General features: G+C 30.1%; 2 protein-coding genes across 2 annotated transcripts; one reads left to right on the top strand and one right to left on the bottom strand.

Annotated features, from left to right (window-relative positions):
• Nucleotides 1-6,001: 6,001 nt before the first annotated feature.
• Nucleotides 6,002-12,326, top strand: HAK5 (high affinity K+ transporter 5). The gene is made up of 9 exons (XM_028049035.2): nucleotides 6,002-6,240; nucleotides 6,315-6,537; nucleotides 9,559-9,807; nucleotides 9,913-9,954; nucleotides 10,049-10,309; nucleotides 10,390-10,442; nucleotides 10,543-10,657; nucleotides 10,764-11,018; nucleotides 11,123-12,326. The coding sequence occupies exons 1-9, from the start codon at nucleotides 6,079-6,081 to the stop codon at nucleotides 12,163-12,165; spliced, it is 2,403 nt and encodes an 800-aa protein (XP_027904836.2). The 5' UTR covers nucleotides 6,002-6,078; the 3' UTR covers nucleotides 12,166-12,326.
• A 572-nt stretch (nucleotides 12,327-12,898) lies between these two features.
• On the bottom strand, nucleotides 12,899-17,740 carry LOC114164522 (protein NEGATIVE GRAVITROPIC RESPONSE OF ROOTS-like). The gene is made up of 6 exons (XM_028049232.2): nucleotides 17,477-17,740; nucleotides 17,283-17,358; nucleotides 13,766-14,352; nucleotides 13,522-13,681; nucleotides 13,373-13,439; nucleotides 12,899-13,281 (listed from the first exon to the last, which is right to left on the bottom strand). Exons 1-5 carry the CDS (start codon nucleotides 17,480-17,482, stop codon nucleotides 13,420-13,422), a joined length of 849 nt encoding a protein of 282 aa, XP_027905033.2. The 5' UTR covers nucleotides 17,483-17,740; the 3' UTR covers nucleotides 12,899-13,281; nucleotides 13,373-13,419.
• Nucleotides 17,741-22,672: the final 4,932 nt, after the last annotated feature.

Below are 22,672 nucleotides of genomic sequence, written 5' to 3'. Positions count from 1 at the left end.
GCAAGGAGGAGAACATGTTTTCGAGCACACTAACCTTAATAAGTTACGTTAATAAGTTTCAATGTGCAAAAAATAAAGGGAGAAAAATTAGGGTTTCCATTTGGGGGTAAATCTGTAGAGGGAAAAACTAGGTTTTCAAATTAGGGTAAATTCGTATCGTGAATCGAATCATGATTCACACGATCCAGACTCGTATCGTACGATATAAGAGTAAAAACGATACAACTCACGATTCATATCGTCAGGAACCTGAATCGTTTCATATTGTACGATCCGTATTGTGGATCGTACGATACTTCCTACATTGGTTGTATCTGATAAAGCCTTTGTTCGAAGGGATTGGAAAAAATTCCATATCAGTTGTTCTCACTGTGGTTGTGGTCATGGAATTCACAGCTAGTAGTGTTAGTTGTTAGTGAAAACTCTACTATCAATAAATTAGTTCAACGGCCAGTAGAAATCAAAATTTAGTTAGCTAAAACAGGTACGCATATAAAACATGTTGTTGGGGTTTTCAACTTCAGAAATTGGAACATGGATAAAAGAAAAGTGGGAACCTTGAAATTATGGAAATTGATGATTATATGAATGATGTTTTAAGTGAAAGTGTATACAAGATCCATGGACATAATTTAAGAAAGCAAGAGTAGATAGAGGTTGATTTGCGAAACAAAAAATAAAATGTCTATAAAGAAATGGAAGATCCTAGGAGAGTTAGAAAGTGTAGTAGTAGTACAAAAAAGCCGTCAATTTAGAAGTATGGGAAGATAGCTTGTGGAATGTTGTGTCATAACATAACAAGAGAAGGAGTTGTTGTTCTGTTTTCTTTCCTCGTGCTCACAGAATTGACTAGTTTGTGATGACTAATGAGGTCTCCTACACGTGGCCATGCATCTTCCAACAGATACACAACACTCACAAACATTCAAACAACAATGCCCACACTCTTTCTCTCTTTCCTTCTCCACCCATCATCCATCTATCTCTCTTGCTGAATAGTCTTTCAAAATCATATAAAAAAACTACTCTTAAAAAAACATAATTGTTTTCTTTCAATTTCATTGCTTATAAGGTATAAAAAGCATGGCCTTCTATGGATATAAAAATAAACATCTCCAATTATACCTCTCTTGATAATTTACTATGAATTCGTTAATCATATATGTAACCGTTCGTAGCAAATCATACACTTGTCACCTAAACAACAATATTATTAGAGTATATAGAAAATTACCAACACCTTCTGGGACTAACTTTTTTAGATGTGTTTTTAAGGACTAAAAAGATAATTATAACTTTAGAGGATTAATTTCCATATTTTTAAAGACTTAAAGAAACAATTATGAGTAAAAATATACCCATTATGATGATGTACGAAAGTTAAACCTTAATTAAAGGTGACATATTTTCTGAATATATTGTTAAATGAAGTAAAATTAGTTGAATATTAATTATACTTAAGATCAAAGTGTGTTTTTCTTTTCTTATGAATGAAAACGAATAATGCTCGTGTATATTACAATAAAACATATTTTGGTAATAGGGGAAGAAGGTAGGTTAAAAAAACAACAGAAAAAGAGGTTGTTTAGTGGACGGAATAAAAAAATTAAAGAAAAAAGTTAAATATTCTTTTAGATTAATTAATTAATTAATTATTAATAATTTATTCATTTTTATTAATATTTTTTACCATCTGATTATTATAAACAATACAAATTAGCATTGTATATTTATGAATAAAAAATTTCTTTATTTTCTTTTATTATAATACAAATGTAAAATAATTATTAAATCACATATCATTATAAAAGTATACAGTAAACTAAAAATTTTACATTTTAAAAGATATAGTTAATTATATTTGATTATGTGTTGTCACATCCCACATCTCATATTTAATCACTTTGAAGGCGGAAAAATCTATTGTGGTCCAATTATTCTTTTAAATATTTCTTCATATAAATTAAATGCTCAGGAGAACGTTTCATAAATAAATGCTCAGGAGAACGCTTCATAAATAAATGCTGAGGAAAACGCTTCATAGGCAATCAACAAACTTTTAAAATTTTAATGCCACTTCACATTCTTTTTAAAAATAATTTTACATATTCTCTACAAGTAATAAATTATATATAATTTTAACAAAGTAAACTATACAAGTTGTATACAAAATAATTTGTTTTTCCCTTATATAACATGTACACTAATCAGTGAAATAAAAAATTACTTTAAAAATATTTGCATATTTGCCATATTTGAACACACCTAGATGTTTCTTCACGAAATTAAATTGTATTTTGTAAAAGTATAGTGGTCTAGTAAAAAATTGAATACTTTCTGACTTTACCAAGCAAATTGTCCACCACATCTACCAGCATGCGCATCCAACTATTATGATTTTAATTGTCACTGTCTTATTTCTTTTCTCCTAAATTCTTAATGCTTAATTCATCACATCACTCCCAAAATAATACATTTTCCATTCCACACACCTAAATAAATTACTACTGCTGGAGCTCCAAAATTTTATAGTAACTTTCAAATTTAATTTTTATTTTTATATACACACCATTTTAAAAATAATTATATTTAAAATTTACGAGGATATTTAAAAATAACCCAACAATTAATAAAACACGTCTACATGTTACATTAAATAATAATATTTTAAACAAAATATATTATTATTTTTATTTCTTAAATGCTTCTGACACATAACCTTAAGCAAGTTATTTTGGATCGGAGGAGATACTAGTGAAATATATAGGAAATTATATTTATATACCTTTATACAATAAAAAGTGATAAGAAAACTTTGTAACAAATATTAATTACATGAATAACAAAACCTCAAATGATAACGTGCGAGTCAAAAACAATTTTGAATGTCTGAATGGAACAGGTTTTTCCACTGCTTTATTTTTATTCAAACACGCAATTGTTGTAATAATAACAATATTTTTATACTTGTGTTTATTCATATTACATCATTAATTATATTTTAATTTTTTCCCTTTCTTTTGGATCAATGAAGAAGAAAAAAACAGTGAAGGGTTAATTAATAAAAGAAGGAATGGGAACACATATGCATGCCTTCTTCTTCTTGGTTTCATGTAGAATAAGTAATGGAAGAAACAAAAGAAACAAGATTTTAAATCCTTTCACTTTAACATTAAACTTAAAAGCAAAAACAACTTACTGTTCGAAAGAAAATTATTAGTAAATCAGTGTATCTCTATAAAAATATGTGTTATTTTATGTATTTTTTATCTTTCAGTTTCTTTTATTAAAATATAAAAAAATATTCCTTTTCTTTTCTTATTTTTAAATTATTTTCCGAACCAAACGTATCAATAAATTTTGTTTGGAACGAAGAAAAACTATAGAATAGGACAGAGGAAGGATAAAGTAAATGTTTCTCCCTATGTGATATAAAAAACAAAGAGAAAAGGCAACGAGGTCAGTCAAATATTCATTCTCAATTTGAGAGAAGAATAATAAAACAAAATTTAAGTGGTTGTAATGCAATAAAAATATTGTTATTATATATATTATACAACCAAACAACTGCATTCTCTCTCTTCATTTACATACATCCTTAAAACAGAGAAAGCATTATTACAGAAATTGTTTTAAATTGGCTATAACGTTAATCAAGTAACATTTTATTCTTAAAATATTTTACTGAGCTTAATTAATTAATTTTGGAAGAGTTTTAGAATTTTAATTTAAACGAGTATTATTGGTTAGTACGGAAAACTTTCGCTAAAACGAGTAGTTGGCGTGATTTTCGTCAAACTCCATTTTTTTTTTATGTCTTGACTTTTGCAAACTATTACAATAATAGTAGTTTTAAATTATACTTATTTTCGAAAGAATTTCATAATACGAATTAGTGCCACCGCACACATCACCAAAAGAGAAAGGATGTAACAAATAAAATAGTACTCTTTAATAACATGTACTTAATAAAATAGTACTCATTTTTCAAAACTAAACCATTTGTATTTTTTTGGTTTTCTAATTTTACTTCTCTGTGCCAACGTTTTCCTCCTAGACTTGTGCATATTCTTCTATCATTTATATTATATTTTTAATATATATTTCATAAAATATTTTAGAACTAAAAATATAAATTAGAATATTAATAGACTTTATTGATAACTACTTACATAACCTCAATGCTAATAGAATATTCACACTATGCCGAAAGTTTAATGATAATAGGATTTGTACGAAACGTAGCATCATTCGGGGCTCTTTTTTTCTCCAAAATCTTTAAATTCGGTGAATTATAATGAAAATCATTAAATTAAATAAATTTTATTTTTATTTTATAAAATTTGTTAATAAATAATAAAACATAAAATTAAATATAATAAAAAAATAATTATTAAGATATATGATTTGTGTCTTTGTCTATGACATTCTTAGTCTCTCATATGTTCTTTTTCTTTGTATCGGAAGAAAAAAGGAAAATAAATATAAACTTATTACAATTTTGTTTATCATGAGTTCCATTCTTCAAGAAAAAAATATTTCTCTTATTTTATTTTGATAGTAAAATATTACTTTTATAACATAATACTTTCTGTTATTATATGAGATTTTTGTATAATAATTTTTTTATGAACAAGAAAAAAATTTAATCGATATGTGTTTTCATAACTCATTTTTAATTTTGATAATTTATTTTTTATCTTGTCCTTTGTTTTTGAATAGATATTATAATATCTCATTTAATAATATAAACTATTAACTAAAACATTAATATTCTTATTAAACAAAATACATAGTTATAATACATTTATCCAAAATAAATAAATTATATATATATATATATATATATATATATATATATATATATATATATATATATATATATATATATAACTAGATCAAAATCTCTTTAGTGTTTTTCAAAATGAACTAATCTTAAATTTCATTACAGAAGTAAACTCTATTAAGCAATTTCATTGTTGTTCATCTAAAGGAACATTCACACATATGTTCTCTTCTGCTCAAACAATTAAGTGATTATTGTGAAAAAAAAACAAGAGAAAACCAAACAACATAGAAACCATAAGGTATGCTAGTGTTGGAAATAGTCTAAGTGTGAGTCAAAGTCTCACATTGGATAAAATAGGCAAAGTTAAACACTATAAGAATAAAAGTCCATAACACTATTGTCTTAAGGTTTTGGTGTAAAAGTGGTGTCAAAGATCTTATATATCATATAACCATATGGAACCACAATCTCTCAATGACTATAACTATAACCATATATGAAAAAATATATAAACCCAAAAGAGCTAGTATCCAAAAGAAGTTTTACATAAGAAATCATGAGGTACAACACTTTAACATTTAAGTTAATACAATACATAATACATGTTTAAACACATATAACAATTAGATACTAAACTCAATTAAAACTTACCAACAAATAACAAGTTTAAAGAAACGGTCAGCACATAACTCATCGTATTAATACACTTCTCATTAATTATTTTTTAAAGTATTTTTAATTTTATCTCATTAACGTTTCTACACTTCTCTTTCAACACGATATCCATTCATTAATTATCGTATTAATATACCATTAAATACGTTAATTAAAAAGTTTTAACGTTATACTGATAATTTATTAGCATTAAAGTCATTCTGTGATATAGACATATTGTAAATGAACTAAAAAAAGACACATTATTCTACCGTGGTGACGCATGCAAAAAATTCAAGTAAAGCCAGCAATAATTGAATGAATAAATGTTAAACTTGGGTGGAAATAATTGATAATTAGAAATGAAAGTAAACAAGTAAGTGTTTTTCATAATACCTAATAACAAGAACCTTAAAAGTCAACTGAAGAGCTCGTGAGGGAGGCGCAGTTTAAAGATTAAACAAAAAAAGAGTACAATTATTGATGATAAAATAATATTATGAGCAAGAGGGTATCAAGATCTGACTTGTGCGCCTATAAAAACTAGTGCAAAGGAACGCGACTTGAACATCTCCAACTCCAACTCCAACTCCAGAGAAGAAGAAAAAGAAGACAAGTGTGTGGAGAGAGTGAAGATGTCTGGAGCAGAAGGAGAAACAGAAACAGGTGTAACAGCAGAGGCAGAGAAGAACCCTAAGCTGAAAGAGCGAAAGGTATCATGGGCAAAACTAAGGCGCATAGATTCTCTGAATTTAGAGGCTGGAAGAGTTTCTATGGTTACACACAACCCTCACAAGGTATAAATCTTATACACGCATCTCAGTTCATAATTTATGAAAACTTGTACTCATTTTATTTACTATTTGAACAGTTGGGGTGGAGAATAACTCTTAGCTTAGCATTTCAAAGCATAGGAGTTGTATATGGTGATATTGGGACATCACCCCTTTACGTATATGCCAGCACCTTCAACAATGGAATCAAGCATCACGATGATATTCTGGGTGTCTTGTCCCTTATCATCTACACCATCCTCCTCATACCTATGATCAAATACGTCTTCATCGTATTGTGGGCTAACGACAATGGCAACGGTATCATTCTTTTTAAACATGTATCTTAACTTACTTCTTTCTTCATGTTCAAATCTTCTTTCACATTCTTCTATCACTTCCTGTTACATTCCTTCTTTATTCTTTATTTCATTATATTTCAATTTCAACACTACAATATACACTAAACAAATGAAAGAGAGTAGTCCAATTTTGAACTCAAACAAAACTCAGATCGGTTTGCTTTGGTTTTGGTGTCAAATTTGTCCTTTTCTGAAACCTGGATCGGTTATCGACTTTAACAAAAGACTTTAACTTATTGTTTTTTCTTTGACAGAGGTATTGTCCTTTTATGTGATTTTTTTTATTTCTTCACGTTTTAGAAAAAAAAAATCCAATTTTAGCAGTAATGAAATATCAAATATTATGCTTATATTTTGCAATATATATATATATATATATATATATATATATATATATATAACTAAGGGTTAAATATATTTTTGGTCATGATCGACTCAAGGTAAAATGAGTAAACCAATCGTTTTAGGCCTCAAGCATAAGAAGGTTTATTTTTTTTTACAACTAATATTTTTTAATAAATTAATTATATAATTATATTTAAGACAAAATCGTCTCAAATTTTTTTTAATACTAATTAATATATCTCTATTAAACTAATTATAAAATTATGTTTAAGATAAAAAAGGCCTCACAAAAATATTTTTTTACTAATATAGCTCTATTAAATTAATTATAAGATTACATTTAGGAATAAAATTTAATTAAATTATTATTAGCGTATGTTAATATTTATTGGTAGGAAAATTGTAATTATAATGAGTTAAAATATCCTTTTAGTGAATTATAATTTTGTTTACAAAAAAGAGAATGAATTAACTATCTTTATTCTCTTATAATAAATCTGAATTCTATTTTCTTCTTTTATCTCTCTAAGATTTCTCTTACCTTTCCTTAATTTATTTTCTTCTAATAGTCTTTTTTTTCTAGGCTTTTGGCAAATTATATATCTTAAATCTCTTGAATCTCATGTTGTCTGTATGTATCAATTTTTTCATCCTCATTTTTTGTTACTATTTTTTTTTTCTATTTGTGTTGTTGTTATTTTTATTCTGTTTTGGATTTGTATTAGAATTAGAAATGTGTTTCTTTTACTTAGTTTTTTTTTTCAGTACTTTTAGATTTACGGGTTTTGAGAGATTTTTTTTTTTTTTTGCATATATCTTGAGGAGAAACTGAATTTTTTTACAACTATTAATTAGATTATAGTTTAATCTTTTGGTGGATTATAGATTAATTGGAACATAATTCAAAATTCATTTTTCTATAGAAAGATAATTCAATTTTAGGAAAAAAAAAGACTTACTATCGAGTTCAGAATAACAATTTTTTTTTTAATTTGTATTAATGATTAATCTTAAAATAAACAACTTTACAAGTTTGTGAGAAAGTTGAGACTTAAGAACGAAAAAGAGACTTGAGACTTCAAGATACTCCAAGTCTATCATAGAGTTTATTTTCTTAACAACCAGAACTAGATTTTATTATTTTAATTCATTTGTTTTATATATTTATCTTTAGTAGTGTTTTATATATTATCATTTTTTATTTCATATAAAAATATATAGATATGTCAACTAAAAAATTATAATCAGACTATTCAAAAACTCAAAAGAAAAGAAGAATTAAACTTTAATTGAATAAAAAAAAAGAGCTATTAACAAAAAAGAGCAAATTTCTTATGTATTACGGTTTATGAAAGAAAAATGTTTAAACCTTGAAAAATCTTTAAAACATGATAATTCGTTAGATATTGATGAATTTGATTTAATTTAAAAATTATATATCTTAAAGGAAATTATAGGTTTGAAAAATGATAAATTAATTGACATTGTTAATTATATAAAAAGAATATTTTTTGTTCAAATGTATACATAACTTATAGAATAATGTTAACAATTTTATTGTCAGTTGTTTCAACCGCAAGGAGTTTTTCAAAGATCAAGATAATAACAACTTATTTAAGATAAACATTATCTTTTGAGAAAGAAATGTTAAATGAAATTAATTATGACAATTTAATAAATAATTTTGCATAAAAAAAGCTCGTAAAATAAATTTTAAATTAAAGGCCTCATTTTCTAAGTTTGCTTTAGGCCTCCTAAACCGTTAAGCCGCCCCTGTTTTTTGTCACTTAATTTTTCGTCAAAATTGGAATTAATCATAAAAATTTTGACTTAATTTAGTCATCCATCTTTAGATATGTGTGAATTTAATCCTTGTAACTAAATTTTGTTAAATTTATTTGATGTTTCAAAAACACATTTTATGATATAGCATTTGAGTTGTTTATACTCTTTAACATATTTCCATTTCAATACTAGCTGAAATGTTATCATGAAACACATTTAAACCATGTTTAGAACAATGAAGTATAATTCCAATTTTAATTGTGAAAGTTAAGGATAAAAACATTTTAATCCTATAATTAATATTATAAAATCCATTTTTGTTTTGTTTTTTATGACAAAACTAATCAAACAAAATAATAAGATGAATACATGTTATTCATTTTGTTGTTTTTTTTTTACATTTAATTAACATTCTTGTAACAATTTTTTTATTTATTTTTACCTCAAGTGTATAAAAAACAATAACTGTGAAATAATATATATATATATATATATATATATATATAATTGTTTTTCATCATATTCAATAATGTTATTTGAAAAATACTTTTCAAACCCATTTTCAATAATTTTTTGTTCTTCATTATTTTAACTTCATTTTTAAACTAAATAAATCAAATAAACGACTAATACTACAATATAGTAAATAATTATTAATATTATTCCTTGGTATTGAAAAATCACATGAAATATGTCATTATTCTTTTGCTAAAATGTTAGACCTGTCTTGAAAAATAGAGCAGTGATATTTTTATAATTAACGCCAAATTTATTATGTCAGATAAAATGTGTGTATTGAATTTAAAATGGTTATAGTAAGTTATTGATTATGTGAGTTTTAATTTTACAGGTGGAGCCTTTGCACTGTATTCGTTGATATGTAGACACTTAAAAATGAGTTTGATTCCAAATGAACAACCAGAGGATAGGGAGCTTTCTAATTACAAACTAGAAACCCCATCTAGTCAGGTCAAACGGGCCCACAACCTAAAGCAGAAACTCGAGGCCAGTTATACTGCACGAGTTCTACTTGTCTTTCTTGCAATAATGGGAACTTCCATGGTTATAGGAGATGGGATTCTTACTCCATCAATATCAGGTTCCCAAATTTCTTATATTTCTAATTTTTCCTAATTAATCTCACAACAAATTTTCTAAACAATTAAGCTCCTCTCATACTACTATATTGCTTAATGTCGTGCAGTTCTTTCAGCTGTAAGTGGGATCAGTAAATCATTAGGTCAAGGTGTGTCATCAATGTCTTACCATGTTACCTTTCAATTTCTTTCAAATGTGCTTATGTCATTTTCAATGTGTGCATGTTGTTTCTATTTTTTCAGATGCTGTTGTGGGAATCACAATAGCAATTTTGGTAGTCCTATTTTCTGTTCAACGATTCGGCACTGATAAAGTGGGGTTTTCATTTGCTCCAATTATTTTGGTGTGGTTTATGTTCATCAGTGGAATTGGTTTTTACAACTTGTTCAAGTATGACATTGGAGTATTACGTGCCTTTTATCCAAAATATATATTTGATTACTTCAAACGGAATGGAAAGAATGGATGGTTATCACTTGGTGGAGTTTTTTTATGCATAACAGGTGACTAATATCTCTTCTTAATGTTTCTCGATTAAATTATTCAACCTTTTTTATTTTAACTAAGATATATGTAATTTTAGGATCGGAGGCTATGTTTGCTGACTTGGGCCACTTTAATGTACGAGCCATTCAAGTAAGTAGACATGTTTTTTATTAAGGTTAATTTCTTAACAAAAATTGTTTCGAGCTACAATTGTTTGTAATTGATGATGCAATATTATAATGTGTTGTAGATAAGCTTTTCTTTCATTACATGTCCATCAATAGTGGTTGCATATATTGGGCAAGCAGCATATTTGAGGAAGTTTCCTGAGAATGTTGCTAATACTTTCTATGATTGCATTCCAGGTATAGTTAACAAGTGGAAGTAATCCTTTTTTAGCAAGTAACACATTTAATAAATTGATTTCTCCTTGTATGTTTGTATTAATTAATAATTAAAAATAACATGTAGGTCCCTTATATTGGCCAACTTTTGTTGTGGCTGTTGCTGCGGCCATCATAGCTAGCCAAGCAATGATTTCAGGAGCTTTCTCCATCATATCCCAGGCACTAAGTCTAGGTTGTTTTCCAAGGGTTAGGGTGGTGCACACTTCCATCAATCATCAGGGTCAGGTGTATATCCCTGAAGTCAACTACATGTTCATGATCGCATGTATTGTGGTGTGTGCTGCCTTCAAGACCACAGACAACATTAGTCATGCATATGGTAAATAATAATTATTATTGATATATGTTATGTTATGTTATGTTAGGAAAGGATGAGGGAGAAGTGATTCTTATATACATATATGTTTGGTTGGATGTATTCAGGGATTGCAGTTATTGGTGATATGATGATTTCAACAACTCTGGTTTCGCTGATAATGCTTGTTTTATGGAAGAAGAGTTTGTGGCGTGTGGCTTTGTTCTTCTTTGGATTCGGTTTCGTTGAATTAGTTTATTTATCATCTCAACTGACCAAGTTCACAGGAGGAGGGTATTTTCCAATTGTATCAGCTATGTTCCTGACGACGGTAATGGGAACCTGGCACTATGTGCACAAAGAAAGATACATGTTTGAGTTAAAAAACAAGGTATCAAGCGCATATCTGAATGAATTAGCAAACAACCCAGACGTAAGGCGAGTGCCAGGAATTGGGCTTTTGTATTCTGAGCTGGTGCAAGGCATTCCCCCCATATTCCCACACCTTATAGGTAGCATCCCATCTGTCCATTCAATTCTTGTGTTTGTGTCTATTAAAGCTATTCCGGTGAGTAGTGTTGCATCGGAGGAGAGGTTCTTGTTTCGGCAAGTGGAGCCAAGAGAGTACAGAGTGTTTCGTTGTGTTGTGAGGCATGGTTACAATGATGTGGTTGGAGATCCTGCAGAGTTTGAGTCACAATTGATACAAAATTTAAAGGCATTCATTGAAGAAAAGAACTATTATACGGTGGAGGTGGAGGTGGAGGGAAGTGGAAATGCAATCGAACAAGCAGCAGTGGTTGAAAGCAGTGATCAGAGGGAAGCACATCGTTCCTCCAGCAAAATAATCCCAAATCAATCAGCATCGGCCTCATCTGACTCCATTCAATCATTAGGGGGGAGTGGCACCAAGTCATCTGCTAACTTCCTTGCCCCACCCATCCATGGAGCTGAAGAGGAACTCAAATTCATTGAAAAAGCATCGGAGAAAGGCGTGGTGTACATGCTGGCAGAAGCAGAGGTTGTGGCTCACCCAAACTCCTCCATCATCAATAAGATCATTGTCAATTATGTGTACAGTTTCTTCAGAAAGAACTTCAGACAAGGCCAGAGTTCCATGGCTATCCCCCGCAACAGACTTCTCAAGGTTGGAATGACGTATGAAATATGACACATCTCTTTCATCCCTCCCTAAACACAATAAATATCCATTTCCCTTTAATTTTCTATGTTACTTTTTAATTACCAATCATCAACAAAACAATACTTATAATGGATATGATATATACCCATGTAATGCAATTTAATCCTACTCAACCATTTCTAACAAAATTATATTGTCTTCAGAGAATAAAAAAAATGGACAAGGAAGCCAAATATATAAAAATAAAACTCAACAACCAAATCAAGAATTACAAGTACATATTTATGATTGAAACTTAGTTATTACTATAGAAAATAACTTTGTTCAAACATATTAATGTCCGTGCACTAACAAAAAGTCTTATAGCGTCACTCATTGAACGTTTGTCCAAAAGAAAGTCCAACGTAAAAGATAACCGATAGTGTTTTCATAAATAAATGGGCAAGTTTGATGTCGACACCATTTACCATTCCCCCTCACCCCGACGTCATTCAGAAAAAAACGTCGGACTACACAATACCGACCGTAACTTAACTTCGGCTCCCAGAACCCCCGACATCGGTGGACATCGGCCCAAGGCTTATCCGACGTCAAATTCCATTTTAAGCAGAACCCTAGGACTTTTTTCGTCACTGTTCTTGAAATAATTTTAGCATAATTATTATAAGACTTACATAAAACCTATCTTGTCCAATAGTTTGTGATTGAATGACATCGTAAACTGCATTTAAAAAATAAAAAAAATGTAACATTTTTAAAGTAAAATAGAAATTGTATTTTACTAGCCCATGTTGTGAATATTATTGTGGCAGCGATATTACAAGGAGAGTAGATATGAAATTAGCAGATAAGAGAGTGGGTTCAGAATGTGTAGGTTTGGCCATTGGTGTTGATAGGAGTTATGGTGTTTACGATTAAGTATAACATGAGTTGCTCTGCATACTCTCAGAAACAACCATGAAAAAAAAAAAAAAACAAAGGGAAGCGGGTAGCTGTTAACAGAACAGAGAGATCGACCGTGATGATCCGAGGCACTCAGGCCGGTGCAAGATCACAGATAAACTCTCATAAAAAAAAAATGAGCTTCATTTCACGCTCCCTGATCGTAATGCTTTGTATAATCTCCTTGCTTCTTGATTTAATCTGAGACAAAATAATTGGTAATTTTTGAGTACTTCTGAAAGACTTTCAGTTACATTACATGAGGCAAAGACACAACAGAAGGTTACCTTACCTGACAGAGACGCAAAGAAAGAGATGTTAAAAGTTGAGGTGGATTTGTTAAATCTCTAAAACAATATCTGCAAGAAGAAAAGAGATTTGGTTCCTCCATATGTACAAGAAAGAAAGAGTGTAAAAGTATGAATAGGAAGTTATACTGACATTCAGAATCAGTCTTGACCCATTTACAGCCATCATCAGTTTCAGCCTCTGCTTCCTCCTCCATCGGCATCTTCTTCCTGTCCTCCAGTCGCTTCTTCAGAGACAGTGCCCGAGAAGAATGCTGGGAGTTTATTTTCTTGTGAAGAATCGTCCTCAAAAGCTTCATAAGAAACGCTACATTATATTCACACAGTTCATGCAATGCACATACATGCAATCCAACGGAGCCAAAAGGACTACCTACCTTCTCCATTCTTGACTCCTGTAGTTGAAGGGTATCTCTAAGGCTGGGTGTTGGGGCAAATCCACTTCTACAAACGAACATCTTCTTCAGCAAAAACGAAATTGATTTCTTCCCAATTGCTTTCTTACTGTTTTTTGCACAAATCTCTTTGAATTTACCAAGTATGACACCGAGAGTCTTCTCGATGTCTTCTTCTTCTTCATCATCATCATCATCTTCTTCTTCTTCTTCTCGTTCTTGTTTTCCTACTTCTTCTTCGTCATCTTTATTTTCTGAATCACTGCAGAGTACGTTGCTGATTCTCCGATCAACCTCCAAGCTTGATGGACAATTGAGGAATCTGTCCAAAGGAAGGTGGGCGATTTCCTTTTCCACTTTGGGTTTTTGTCTCAACAGTTTAGTGAGCTCTTTTTGTAGCTTCCCGATTTCTTCAGGAGTGAAGTCAGGGATTTGTTCAGAGGAGGATGGTTCCTCTTTAGAAGTGATGCACTTCGCTTTTGCTTCCTTGTTATTTCCAAATGTACCAATTGCTAGCAGGCCATCAGGCCAATCGCTAAACTCTTCTCGACCCTCTTGTTTTCCATCATCTGACAAGTTCCAAATCAAAACTTTTTTCAATTCTCACAACTCAACTAAATTATCTTAAAACCGAAAAATAATATTTATATATTCCTCTATACACGCGAGACAATTTAGATGAAAATTTTCGAAAGTCTCCTTGAGAGTCTATGCAAAAATGAGATGGATTGAAGTGGCAAGAGGAAAAAATAAGAAATATGGTCGGAGAAAGAAAATATATGTTAAGTGACGCAACGAATAAATGAATGGAAAAAACACAGTTTTTTACAACCTTATATTTTAAAATAGAGTTCTTTATATATATATATATATATATATATATATATATATATATATATATATTATAAATAAAAAGAAAATAGAAGTCGAACACAAATTATAGAAGTTAAGGTTAGGAAATGTATTGGTATCTGTGCAGGAGGAACAGCTAAACTAGTACCATAATGTTGTAGACATAGACAAGTATTCCGTATGTCCAGGTTCGTTAAGTCATTTTGTCTACTTTAATACTTAAAAATAAAACTTAATATTAACCAATCATAGAAAAAATGTCTTCCTACAAATTTACATAAACAAATTTCTTTTAGTCTAATACTGTAACTCAATATAACCATTATATTAAAAAAAATGAAAACTATTCCTTTTAGAATTATTCTTGTAATAATTTAATTCCTCTTTATTCATGTATGTATCAGGTACTAGTATAAGACAAAAAAAAGAAGAAAAAGGTTAGATTCTTGAGTCATCAGGAAAAAAAATAGTATACAATTTTATGATATGTAAAAAATAATTCTGATATGTCAACTTAAATATCATCAGTCTACCAACCGACTAAACTATGGGAAAGTTAGTTCGCACTAATCTAAGAAAAGTAATAGGCATATGAAAAATTGATCGTATATGGCAGCTTAGATGCTCAACCTTCCATGGAAATGTCACCCTTTGTATAATTAAAATTATACCATTCTTATTGTCTCCTTCAATTGCAGACAAATATTATTAAGATGTATAAATAAAAAAGTAAATAAAACAATAGGTTACATTATATGTGATGTTAATTTTTTTCATTGCAACATTAGCATTGGACAGAAATATATATATATATATATATATATATACCTTCGGATCGTAATGATTTAGATCGATCTATGATGAAAAGGTTAAAAAATTTAATAGGAAAAATTGAAACAGAAATGATTAAGATATCTTAAGCTTGCTGGGTGCATGGGTGGCTTTTTTCTTTTTATAGATCTGATCGCCCATTTCCAAAGATGATCAATTTCTTCATAAAAGGTCAAAAGCTAAAAGTTTCACAAAAACTTGTGTGAGCTAGAATTCGGAAATACATGATTAACATCTTATTTTTTTCTTCAGGCACTTAAAAAAAAAGTTAATTAACTCAAAAACCATTCTCGATGTGCATCTGAAAGGGTAAACATATGCAACACATGAAGACACATATACATTCGTTAGTCTCTCTGGTTTTCTATAGGTTTGTGTTAGGAATCCAAGTGTGAGTCTAAGTCCCACATTGACCAGTATTGAGAAAGTAGAGCACCATATAAGGATCAAGGCCCATAAACCCATTGCCTTAAGGTTTTGGGTTGAGAGTGGTGTCAATATCTTATGTGGTTAGGCTCAAATCTCATTGGTGTTGTTCTCCCCAGTGAAACCCCCTCTGTAAAACCTAACAAGTGGTATCAGAGCCGATGGTTAATACCGGCTCAGACGAGTGCATGTCCCTGTATCGAAAGTCTTCCTGGCAAAGAGTTCCAGGTAAGCGTGTCCCGTTAAGATGAACGGCGGTACGAGAAGGGGTACTCGTGGTTGGGAATGCTTCCGCTGGAGGGGGAGTGTACCAATGTGGTTGAAGGGACTCACCCTTGAGGGGGAGATTGTTAGGAATCCAAGTGTGTCAGTGTCTTATGTGGTTAGGCTCAAATCTCATTGGTGTTGTTCTCCCCAGTGAAACCCCCTCTGTAAAACCTGACAAAATTTCTTCAATTTTTTTGATTTCAGAATAAAAAATATTTTGAAACTGGAAAAGTTCAAATAAAAGAAGGATTCTCGAGATTCTTATCTTATTTGATTCATTTTTTTACTTTTATTCATAACTCTTTATTTTCCTTTTTATTGTATTATGTATATAATGCAATGAAATTGAAAATTAGAATGAAAAAAAAAAAACAAAAATAACTTTTATTTTTTTTAAAGAACAAAATGTTTGTTATGCTTAATATCTTTAGTTGGATCTGTATTTGTATTCACTCCGTCCTTTATTCCAGTAGTTTTTTTTTGGAGAAATTGCCCGAAGCCTACGCTTTCTTGAATCCAATTGTGGATATTATGCCAGTAATACCCGTACTATTTTTTCTTTTAGCTTTTGTTTGGCAAGCTGCTGTAAGTTTTCGATGATATTTTTAATTTGAATAATGTCGTAAAAAAATTCAGAATTTTTCAGAAAACTAAAACTCGAACATTTTAACAATTTATACCGCCGTTCATCTTAACGGGACACGCTTACCTGGAACTCTTTGCCAGGAAGACTTTCGATACAGGGACCTTACTGCACTCGTCTGAACCGATTTTAACCATTGGCTCTGATACCACTTGTGAGGATTATAAGGAGGGGTTTTCACTGGGGAGACACAACACCAATGAGATCTGAGCCCAACCACATAAGACATTGACACCACTCTCAACCCAAAACCTTAAGGCAATGGGTTTATGGGCCTTGATCCTTATATGGTGCTCTACTTTCTCAATTCTGGTCAATGTGGGACTTAGACTCACACTTGGATTCCTAACAGTTTGCTTGTATTTGTGCGATGGATGGAGAGAAGATGGTGTGGTGTGTGTATGAGCAGGCAATGAATAATCTTACATATGCATCAAGCAGGGAGAAAGAAAAGAAGAATGAAAGAAGTAGAAAACTTACAAGTAGTAGTTGTATAAGTGTCTGGTTTTCTGTTATCTTGTTTTCCACCAATTTTAGTTTGCATCCAGCTGAGGAACTGAGGCAAATGACAAAAAAGATATTGATTGATTCATCTCGATTGTGGTGGTATGAATAAGGAGAAGTAGTGTAAGATAACAGTATAATTTGGTCTCTGAGAGAGAGAGAGGACCTACCTTCATTATGAGAGCAGAGGGAATGAATGGGCTTAGAGAATGGTAGCAGCAAGTTTAGGAAAAAGTATATAAGGTGAGAAGAAATTAAAGGTGGTGATGTGGTTGGAAGGTAATAAGGTGAGCGAAGTGTAAAAAGAAGCCAAGTAATTTTGTTTGTGGTGAGATCTTGGAAGCCAATGAGTGCAAGTGTTGAGCTTTGGGAGTAGAAAATTTAGAAGGCAATTTGATGGAGAAATTGACCCTCCCTCATCTATAGATAAATTTGAAGTCCCAGAATGGTAGAAGGAAGCAATTGGGCGCGTAGTGTAGTTTTTGTCGATTTGGTTTGGTGTGAGATGGTAGCATAATCATAATTAATAATGGTAGCATAATCTGTGATAGTATTATTTGCTAACGTGGATATGCAAAAGGCATGTGGTCTTGGAACTTGGGGGGTGAGGTGAGTCTACTTTGAAGTTTGAAGAGATGCGAAGGGGTTTTAAGTTTTAGAAGTATTATTATTATTATAGCTAGGTGAGGTGTTGTGTTGATGATGAATAATATAAATTGTGATATAATGATTATGGATGGTATGGGCTGAGGGAAGAAGAAGAAAGAAAGAAAGAAAGAAAAAAGAGATTAGAATGTGGTGATTAGCATATATAAGTACGAGTATGTGCGACATTTGAAAGGAAGGAAGAGCACCCACACTCGCATGGGAATGTCGCTCACTTACCGGACCGATTCCTGGATTTCACCTGCTCCAATTATAATTATAAGCTACTGCTTTTAGTACATCCACTTCATCCCTACACTATTTCACATTTTCTTCCATACTCTCACTAATGCCAATTAATTATTACCGTAATCAAATTAATATCAAATTCAACTTGATAAGACAACCTTTCCGCGCAAAGCTACAATACAACAACTAACAAACCAACCACCTACCCCGTCCCGATGTCTCCCTAACAATAAAATACTTTTCATTTTCACTAAATCATTTACTACAATTCCTACCGTGTTCAAGAGTTAAAACAGTTAAATAATTTTCCTCTTTATATTCTCCTACAAACTTTTAAAGACAACATCATAACTTAATTCTTAACTCAAAAATAAACAATACCTCGTATGTACAATGATTAATCCTTACGATATCATTAACGAACTTACGATGGAAATATTAATGTTTACCGTGAGACCATGACCAAAGTTCTAAGAAGTAGTTAGATTAACATGTTCTAATATCACATCTTTACATTTCAAAGTATTCGAGAAAAAAACTAATTTATATATATTTTATTTTTCTCTCATCGCAAATATTTCTTTCTTTCAATGATGTAAAATTAGTTAATGGCGATGTCTTTATAAAATAGTTACAAGTGAATGATAATAAAAACATGAAATTAGTTTAAATTTTTTGATAGTTTATAAAACAACCGTCATCATATGCTTTTTTACGATAATACTAAGAATTGTTATGCGCTTACAATGATGATGATGTTTTAAATCCGCAATGTATGCCATGTTTATATAACTATCTTCTCTTCTCCCCTTTTTCACCTTCATCGTCATAATGTCATGCTTTACTTTCTTGTTTCATCTGCATCGTATGTGAAATACACAACTTTTCACCTTCATTGTCATTTATCACGAAATAAGCACATGTTTAACGACAAATAATGTCTCTTATATTAGAAGACCAAAACCCAACCAAAACAATCGGTCATAATCCATAACAACATTGTGATTTACCAACACTTTTAAATTTTGATTAATGATATTTTTTAATTAATGTTTGATTACAGATACACTAGAATTGATTAAGAAGTTGTTTAGGATATAAAAGTTTTCCTCGAGATGCAGGAAAGAGAGAGGAGTAATTTAAAGAATGAATGAATGTTGAATGAGAAAGGGTAAATTATTGGGATAGGGAATGAACGTGCATGGGGTTTGAGATCATACTCAGTAAAGTAAGTAATCTCAAACGAAACTTGCCAATTATGGAAAGCTTAGCACATGACTCCGCAAAAAAACACAAAAAGCTAACTTATCATCGTTTCCACTTGCTTATTGGGCGATCAAATATTGTGAACCTATGGAGTGGCATTAATTTTATCTTGTGCGGGTTTTATCTGCCATGTGTTAATTAGGTTATTAAAATTCTTCTATTTCCTTTTCTAATTCATTGATACTAAAACCTCACACAAAGAAGTTTGTTACAGTGTACCAGATCATGAAACAGCACGAATTATGTAAGGATAGACAAAATCAAATAATATAGTAAATCCTAGTAAATCAAATAATATAGTAGAATCAAAAAAATATCAATTAAAAAAATAAACCACAATATAAAAAATTAAGGATATAAATATTAATTTTAGCATAAAAGTTATAAATCCATAATAGTATTTAGTTATATAAAAAAATTAAATATGTTTTTGATCCTTAAATTTTGTCTCAAAATTGTAATTCGTTCATGTCCTAAACTCTGATACAATTTTGTTCCAAACTTTTAAAATGAATAATATAATCCTCATAACCCAAATGTATTAAACTTTTTTTACATATCAAATGCGTATAAGGATCACTTGTGTACATTATTTTGACAAGTTTCACTTCATATGTCAATTTAAAATACCATTTAGCAAGCCTAAAAAAGGTTAACATTGTTAGTTTCAAATGACTATATCCATTAATTTTTAGACTAAAATTTATCAAAGTTTGAAAATATAACAAATTCTAATTTTGTGTCAAAGTTTAGTTAAACTTCAAGCTTTGTTAAAGTAGATTCACCGTTAAGCATTTCTTCAAATTTACAAATAAAGGGGAAAGATGATGTCTCAAATGAGCCTAGACTCCAATGCACAAGAAGAAGGCTAGCATGGATGCAAGATTATGAGGTTAGTGGGCTTAATCAAATTTATGGTCAACTTACTCATTTTGCTTTACTTTTAGACCACGATCTTATTGTTTTTCATGATGCCATCAAATAATTAAAGTGGTAAAAGGCTATGGATGAGGAAATTAAACCAATAGAGAAAAATTACACTTGGGAATTAACAGATCTTCCCAAGAGACAAAAGTCTATTGCAGTTAAATGGGTGTATAAAAAAAATCTTATTGTAGATGGTAAGATGGATAAATACAAGGCACAACCGGTAGTGAAGGGCTACAAACAAGAATATGGGATTAACTATAAAAGGGTCTTTGCCCAGTCTCAAGACTAGACAAAATTAGATTGGTTATTTCAATTGCAGCTCGAAACAATGGCGGAACAACGTTGGGACTAAGGGGGTCATGGCCCCCTAATTTTTTTTTTTACATTTATATAATTTAATATATGATTTTAAATAAATTTTTTTAAATTTAATATTTTAATAAATATTTACACATTATATATATATAAGAAAAAGTTTTCTTTTTCACATTTATTTTTCAATTTAATCTTTTAAACATTTTTAAAATAAAAATAATTATTTTATTAATATTATTTTTTAAATGGTTATTTGTTTAATTTAATCATTTTTATTTTTAAAATTGAACCATTATAAATGAGAATTAATTATACTAAAATTATAAAAATTATTTATATCTAATTTTATAATTATAATAATAATAATTGTAATTTTATTATTTTTTATTATCATGAAAAAAGTAAATACAATGTTTTGACTAGTTTATATAAAAAATTTATGATTATTCTTTTAGTTCCTATTTTCATTCAAAAATATTAAGTTGATCATCTAGTTTTTTTTTTTAATCTCAATTTGGTCTGAATTTTAAAAATTATGTAATTTTGTCCTTTTTCGTTAAATTTATTGAATCAAATCAAGAATTTTTCATCAAAATTGAAATTGTGAATGATTTGTTTTGTTGGTGTAATGGGCATAATAGTAATATCAATTTTGATGAAAAATTCTTGTTCTGCTTCAAGAAATTTAACGAAAAAGATAAAATTGCATTAATTTTTATAAAATCGAGACCAAATTGAAACTAAAAAATTACTTTTTTAGACAAAAAAATGAACCAAAGAATAATTTAACCAAAATTTTGACACCTCCAACATATTGCATGAAGTTCCGCCACTGGCTCGAAACATATGATTCATTTATCAATTTAATGTCAAGTCAACATTTTTACATGGATAACTACAAGAAAATGTTTATGTTTAGCAACCGTTGGGATATATGTGAAGCAAGGGAATGAGCATAAGGTCTATAAACTGAGGAAGGCACTATAAAGACTAAAGCAATCACCTCGAGCTTGGTATATTTGTATTGAATCTTATTTCATTGTATTAGGCTTTTGTAAATGGCCATATGAGCATAAACTTTTCATGAAACTTGTAGAAGGACATAAACTTTTCATGAAACTTGTGGAAGGAGAGAAAATTCTTGTTATATGCATATATGTTGATGATATGATGATATGATCTTCAAAGGTAAGGATAATGTCATGATTGATTCCTTTAAAGCTTTTATGATGGTTGAATTTGAGATGACAAACTTGGGCTTGAGGTGGTACAATCAATAGTTGGAATTTTTGTGTCACAGAGGAAGTATGCTTTGGAGATTTCGAATACATTCCAAATGGAAAACTACAATGCAGTTTGCACTCCGATATAATGCATGTAATTAGTCTTATTACATGTAGTTAATATTATTAGACATTACATGGAGAATCTAATAGAATTGCCCCTCCTGGCAGCCAAAAGAATATTCAAGTACTTGAAAGGAGCTGTTGATTTTGGAGTGTTTTATAAATGGGAGAACATAAAGGTTTAATTGGGTTTAGTGATGATGGGGAAAACAATAACAAACAATATACCAGAGAATGCAGCGGATATAATTTCCCCTAACTTGCAAGAATCTATGAGGAGCAATAATCAAAGAGCAGCAATAATAAACCACCAAAAGCACAAATAAAGGCACCAAGATTTTTAACGTGGAAAACCCCTCAAATCAAGGGTAAAAACCACGAGTCGTCCAGACCAAAGAAATAGCTTCACTATGATCAACAAGAGTACAAAAGAGTCTTAATCAATAGCACAAATTAGTGCCAACACCCAACCAAATAACAAAGCAACAAAGCTTTCAAATAGAGAAGAACAAGAGAGGAAAACCTCTACAAATCACTGCTGCAGTGCGAAATTAATATCTCCCAACTCAGACCTCGTATCAAAGATCCGACCGGTCAGAATGAAGAGCAATGAGT

This window comes from Vigna unguiculata, chromosome 9 (genome assembly GCF_037176805.1).
Source record: "Vigna unguiculata cultivar grain cowpea cultivar isolate G323 ecotype 2 chromosome 9, ASM3717680v1, whole genome shotgun sequence".
NCBI lineage: Eukaryota > Viridiplantae > Streptophyta > Magnoliopsida > Fabales > Fabaceae > Vigna > Vigna unguiculata.
The sequence above is the reverse complement of the archived record's forward strand: the minus strand, read 5'-3'. Positions and strand labels throughout refer to the sequence as shown.